This window comes from Trachymyrmex cornetzi, unplaced genomic scaffold (assembly GCF_001594075.2).
Source record: "Trachymyrmex cornetzi isolate Tcor2-1 unplaced genomic scaffold, Tcor1.1 scaffold2131, whole genome shotgun sequence".
NCBI lineage: Eukaryota > Metazoa > Arthropoda > Insecta > Hymenoptera > Formicidae > Trachymyrmex > Trachymyrmex cornetzi.
In genome coordinates, this window is record NW_017296773.1 from 1 (window position 1) to 7,054 (window position 7,054).

At 42.2% G+C, this 7,054-nt stretch overlaps 1 protein-coding gene across 1 annotated transcript; it reads left to right on the forward strand.

Moving 5' to 3' along the window:
• Positions 1-788: 788 nt before the first annotated feature.
• LOC108760047 (uncharacterized) lies at positions 789-5,817 on the forward strand. Its single transcript, XM_018505827.1, has 2 exons — positions 789-5,469; positions 5,582-5,817. The coding sequence occupies exons 1-2, from the start codon at positions 789-791 to the stop codon at positions 5,815-5,817; spliced, it is 4,917 nt and encodes a 1,638-aa protein (XP_018361329.1).
• The last annotated feature ends 1,237 nt before the right edge of the window (positions 5,818-7,054 follow it).

Sequence of the window (7,054 nt, forward strand, 5' to 3'; positions counted from 1 at the left end):
ACCCAAGGAGAACAAGAAAGTCAAAATAATGTCAATTTGACGTCATATTGACGAATTTATGTCCTTTTTTGGTTATAATACAAATCTCGATCTCATATGATCTAAGAATGACTTTATATAAAGTCATATTTAGATCATCTGAGATCGAGATTTGTATCCTGACCAAAAAAGGACATAAATTCGTCAATATGATGTCAAATTGACATTATTTTGACTCTCTTGTTCTCCTTGGGTATATACATATAAATTATATGTACATACATATTTACCTATATACAATTCTTTTCTTTAAAATATTTACCTTTATTGTAGAATTTATCGCAGATATTCTTGTTTGAGGAACCAAATATGGCTCGACAATTTCTGTTAAGTTTGTGGTAGCAGCTTTATTTAATCGAAATAATTGTACAAATTGTCGATCACTTAGGTCTTCGAAAGGATCTTCCCGAAAGTGAAATCGTCTTCTTCGTGGGATTTCCATGTTTTCTACAGCATTCATAATCGGTGCGTTTATTATAATGTCGTCTAAATCCATATCTATTTTCGCCTTTATTGTCGTTTTTGATCTTCATTAAATATGAAACGTACACGTTTCTCTTGAAACATATAATACGACCCATTCGTTGCATCGTATACGCAAACTTTGCGTACACGTTGCACTTACGACTGTCTAGAATACTGTTCTAGGGATTTTCTATTGCGAGTATTCGCAACTTGCCACTTACGTATACGCAACTATTTCAAGAATAGGGCCCCAGCTACGCGGTTCGCGAAATTACGTGTCGGCCATGACACCCCCAACGGAAAATGACGCGTTGCCGGCCATACTTTCGCGGCAGACAGAGATTCTTGATCAAGTATCTATAGCGTCGGGTTTCACGAATGTAGATTCTAGAATCAAATTGCCAGTTATCAAGTTGCCGCATTTTGATGGCAAAATCGAAGAATGGAAACGCTTTTCCGACAGCTTCCGTTCCATTATACATGAAAGGTCTCAGTTATCCACTATCGAAAAGTTTCAATATTTACCTTCATCCATCTCGGGCGATGCCGCGAAAATCATAGAATCAATAGAGTTGACGAGTCAGAATTACGCTGCGGCATGGGAATTGCTACAGCAGCGTTATGACGATCCGAGATCATTAAAGAAAAGGCACATACAGTGTCTATTCACAATGCCTGCGATATCGAAAGAGTCGGCGAAGGCTCTGCGGGAACTAATCGATTACACTTCTAGACATCTACGAGTTTTGAAGGTGCTAGGCTCCCCCACGGAGACATGGGACGAACTCATCATGCACATGTTGGAAGCCAAGTTCGACATAAGGACACTCAGAGCTTGGGAAGAAGAGATTAAGTCGAACGAAAACGTCAAGCTAGATGACATGCTAAGTTTCTTAAGGAATAGGTGTCAAACACTAGAGCGAATTGAGTCCAGAAACGTTGACAAAACAGAAAAGCCCTCCAAGGAAGGTGAGCAACGTGGCAAGGCAAACTCTGCAACAGGGCTAAAAAATAAAAGGGCCGCTCTTGCAACCTCTTTCTCTTCAGGTAAGTGCTACCTTTGTAATGGAAACCATTACTTATATTCTTGCGAGCAGTTTCTAGCATTATCGGTGGTTGACCGAATCAAGGAGGTCAAACGTTTGAAGTTGTGCTCAAATTGCCTGAGAAATGACCATTACGTCAAAACATGCAAGATGGGGCATTGTCGAGAATGTACTCAAAAGCACAACACATTGTGCCACACGTCTAAGGAGGATCAGATATCTCCGGCCAAGCCAGGTGGATCGGAATCTTTAGCCAAGGCTGGTTCCGAGCAGCCGGTCAACAATGTATCGGTTCATCATTCATCCAAAAAATCGAGTAATCGTCGAGTGCTTTTGGCAACAGCAGTTGTAAAGGGAACCCGCAGCAACGGTTCTAATATAATGCTACGTGCACTGTTAGATAGTGCTAGCGAAGCCAATTTTATTACACAAGCAGCGCACAACCGATTAGGTTTAAGGCGAAACAATATTTCAGAAACTGTTACGGGTTTGAATGGGGTAGAGAACAAAATCTACAGCATTTGCGATGTACACGTCAAGTCAAGGTGTTCTGAATTTGAATTCAACACTCAGTTTCTAATTATTCCTAGAATTACTAAAAACCTGCCATCCGCGGAAATGGATTGTCAACGGATTCAAATTCCGGGAAATCTTGAACTGGCAGACCCCGAGTTCTTTAAGAGTAGTCCGATAGACATGTTAATCGGAGCCGAATACTTTTTTGACTTGCTAGAAAATGGTAAAATCGAAATTGATAACGATCGATTGACTCTACAAAACACTAAATTTGGTTGGTTAGTGGTCGGTTCAATACCATCCGCGGTCACGAATTTTCAAGTTTACAAACGAAATGCATTAACTGTAATGACCTGTTCACTAGGTTCCACGGATTCATTAGACAAGAATATAGAAAACTTTTGGAAGTTAGAAAGTTACGACAATGACAAGGCGCGAAAACTATCAGTAGGCGAAAAATTTTGCGAACAATATTTTGAGCAGACTACTAATCGAACAAACGATGGAAGATTCATAGTTAGATTGCCTTTTGGCGAAAAGAACCTTCCTATTGGCAATAACAAGGAAATCGCGTTGAAAAGATTGTATCAGCTAGAGCGCAGGTTCAAGGGTGACGAAGTCTTTCGCAAGCAATACCTTAAATTCATGTCCGAATACGTCGAGTTAAATCATATGTCGATCGTGAATAAATCAATTCAAGATTCACGACCCATAGTATATCTCCCTCATCACGGAGTTTTCAAAGATAACATTAATAATACCAAACTTCGCGTCGTTTTTGATGCGTCAGCGAAAAATAACCAAGGTGTATCCTTGAATGATGCGCTTCTCGTTGGTCCCGTATTGCAGGACAATTTAATTGATATAATTTTGAGATCCAGATTCTACAAAGTAGCTATTATAGCGGATTTGCAAAAAATGTACCATCAAGTATTGGTACACCATGATGAAAGAGAGTTTCAACGTATCTTATGGCGATTTTCACCCGACGAGCCTGTACAGGAATATCATTTGAATACTGTTACATACGGACAATCCTGTGCGTCATATTTAGCTATAAGGTGTCTGAGACAACTCGCTTCAGTAGAACTAGAGCATCATCCGCTAGCGGCTCGTTCATTGTTGAACGACACTTATTTAGACGATATAATCACAGGAGCGGACACGATCGGGGATGCATGTATTCTGCAAAGGCAATTGATATCTTTATTAGCCAAGGGGGGCTTCGAGGCACACAAGTGGTGCTCGAACGCAGTAGAAGCATTGGACGGTGTACCCACGAATTTGCGTGAATTCAACACAAATTTGAGTCTCAGCAATAGCGACGTCACCCGAACGCTAGGCCTCGAATGGAATCCGATGTCCGACGAGCTTCAGTTCACTGTACAGTCATTGGAAGATGCATCCTCGAAGCGTGCCGTGCTTTCGGTTATAAGCAAATTATTCGATCCGTTAGGATTAGTTGGTCCCGTTATGACCACAGCCAAAATTTTGATGCAGGGATTGTGGGAAATAAAAACAGGTTGGGACGATCCCCTTCCTGATGCGTTTTTAAATAAATGGCGAACCTTTCAGCAAAGTTTGATGGATGTAAACTTGATACGGATTCCACGTATAGTCACTAATATATCAAAGGCGGGCCGAGTCATTGTACACGGGTTTTGCGATGCGTCCGAAAACGCATACGGTGCTTGCATTTACATACAATGGAAAGGCGATACTTCCGACGAAATATCGGTTGGCTTATTATGTTCCAAAGCAAAGGTTGCTCCCCTGAAAAGGCAATCTATACCGCGATTAGAGCTATGCAGTGCTTTGTTATTATCAAAATTAATTGTCAATGTGAAACAAGCCATACAGGTAAAGGTAGTTGAAACGCACGCTTGGTGTGACTCGATGGTCGTGCTATATTGGACACGTGGAGATGCTTCGCGTTGGAAGTCCTTCGTCTCCAACCGCGTGACCGAAATTGTCGACAACCTGCCTGCCGTCAATTGGAGGCACGTCAAGAGTTCCGAGAACCCGGCAGACTTGCTATCAAGAGGCGCCACACCTGTCAAGATAAGAGACAATCGGCTATGGTGGTACGGACCAAAATGGTTATCAGAATCACTGCGTCCAGCGCACGGCGAAGAACTCCATCCAAACGCTCTTGAAAGCGATATGGCTGATGCTGAAATCGAGGCGAAGGGTAGGTCTCGTCTGTGTCATTTAAATATACGGCAATTTTCTCCGAATGAATCGCTTCACAGGCTCATTCAAGATTGTTCAACATTGACGAAAATAGAACGATCGCTCGCTTATTGCCTTCGTTTCCTCCACAACTGTCGTAAGGAACCACGCGACAGATTACGGACTAGACTAACTTTGCAAGAAATAAATGAATCCCGACGAATGATAATCAAGTACACTCAGAGTTTTTATTTCCAAGAGGAATTGAGAAATTTGCAAGGCCAAGGACAGATGAGAGCCTCAAACAAGCTATATCAGTTACATCCGTTCCTGGACGAAAACGGTATTTTACGAGTGAGTGGTCGTCTTCAAGAGAGGCCCTGGACCTTCGAAAGGAAATATCCTATTTTGCTGCCTGCAAAATGCAAGATTACCCGTTTAATCGTGGAAAGAGCACACCGCTTATTACTACACGCAAATCAGCAATTATTGTTGGCATCAATACGACAGCAATACTGGCCATTAAACGCCAGGAACATAGTTCGTCAAGTTTGCCGGACATGCGTTTGGTGCGTCAGAAACAATCCTAAAGGGCTTACGCAAGCCATGGGACATCTGCCCAGCGACAGGATCAAGCCATCGCGTGCATTCTCTGTAACCGGAATCGACTATGCTGGTCCCATTATCACTCTACTCAACAAAGGTCGAGGTAGAAAAACATGTAAATCGTATGTAGCTTTGTTCGTTTGCTTCGCCACAAAGGCGATACATTTGGAGGTAGTGAGTGAACTATCAACAGCGGCATTCATAGCCGCACTGCGTAGATTTGTTGGGCGTCGCGGAGTCCCACGCAAAATTTGTAGCGACAACGCCACGAACTTTGTCGGCGCTAAAAGGGAGTTAGAAGAGATATACTCTTTTGTCCGCTCGTCTATCAATGGTCCAGCCAATGATACGTTGCTAGAATTGGGTATTGAATGGAGCTTCATTCCACCGTATTCTCCGCACTTAGGAGGCCTCTGGGAAGCCGGAGTCAAAGCATGCAAATATCATTTGAAACGAGTAATGGGCAACAATCTGCTCACGTTCGAGGAGCTATCCACTGTTTTAATCCAGATTGAAGCTTGTCTAAATTCCCGGCCATTAGCCCCGCTGTCCGCGGATCCTTTGGACCTCCAACCATTAACCAGGTCACTTTCTCACGGGCGCGCCATTGACAAGCATACCAGAAGTTGATTTATCGAACGTTCGAATCAATCGTCTCGATCGATGGGAAGCAGTACAGCGCACGGTTCAAAATTTTTGGAAATGGTGGGCGGCTGAGTATGTGGCCAACCTTCAAGGCCGTGTTAAGTGGAAAACCCGCCAAGAAAACCTCAAGGAAAACGATCTTGTGTTACTACAAGAAGATAATCTTCCACCCCTCAAGTGGCGAATGGGTCGAGTAAGCCAGATCCATGCTGGCAAGGATGGACTGGTGAGAGTTGTTACAGTTCGCACCGCCAACGGTCTAGTCAAGAGATCAATCGCCAAACTTTGCAAATTACCGATGGACGAAAAATCGAGCAAGAAAGATTAGCTATCTAATCTTGGTGGGCGGTATGTTCACGTTGATATTGCTTTCTTTCTATGGTTTGAAAATGGCGCTACCGTTTTGTGTTCATCTGACAATCAGGGTAGCAACCAGTTGCCGATATAGCCGCTAGGCGACGTGGCGCTCACCGGCGCTGCCGTCGCGACCAGGACTCGCGGCCTCTCTCAATAAACATATAACCGGTTATTGTATCGAGCAAGCGTTTATAGATAAAAAATATTACAGTCCGCTAAAAGAAAAGGAAGTTCGCAATTCTTCACCCAAACACAAACACTCACTTTTTCACCCATCGCCCAGCCCCACCATCATCACTCCCCTTATCCACTTTTCCCTAACAATAAGTTACCGAAGGCGCATGCTGCACGCATGTAAGCTTACGTACGATTTTTACTTTTTTTTTTACGACGACCCACGTTTCCCCTTTGAGCGAGGGGGTGAGCGCTGCGGAAGCGAATTAATCAGTGAGTTCGAGTCGCCTCCCACCACCATCACTCTGTAGTCTATTGGAATAACGTAGAGACGCGTGCTGCACAATTGAAAACTTATACAAGACTGACACTTTTTATGAGGAAAGTCACGTTCGTGGCTGTTGCGCACGTTCCCCTCTCCTCTCCTATGATTTATGATGTAAGCTTTCACAGTTATACATAGGATATTTATAACAGAAAATAGAAGCAATATCGATTAATGTGTTTTTTATTTTAATATTCTTACAAATATATTGAAAACTGATCGTATCCTACGGTTTATAATGCAAGCTTTCACAGTTATACGTAGGATATTTGTGTAATATTAAAAAGAAGCAATATCGAATAATATATTTTTTTAAATATTTTATAAATCTCTGTTAATTTGCAAAAGCATATGTATACATAACGGAAAGAATACAAATTATAAAGTAAATAAAGAAATATTGAATTGTACATATATAAAATGTTATTGTATTTTGTTCTGTTCTTGTTCCCACTGTCACGTCCCGCGACAAATACCGTTACAAATTTTTTTTTTTATTATTATATATAAAATTCACTGTAACACCACAAACACTACGCGACCTTTAACCTTTACTTAAGTGCGTATCGTGCGTATTTAAAACCATCTTTTTCTTGGCGCGTACTTGAACTCATTAGCATATGCTCACGCATAGCCGCATTTTCAAGCTGCAACCTCATTGGCCTTTTTTCCATACGGAGTTCAGAGAGAGAGACTCTTGGGTTATCAG

What these genes read in the sequence shown, in the direction of transcription:
- LOC108760047 (XM_018505827.1), top strand. Translation starts at nt 789, where the DNA reads ATGACACCCCCAACGGAAAATGACGCGTTGCCGGCCATACTTTCGCGG. An exon ending in CATTGACAAGCATACCAGAA is followed by an intron (nt 5,470 to 5,581) that starts GTTGATTTATCG and finishes CCAACCTTCAAG; the next exon opens with GCCGTGTTAAGTGGAAAACC.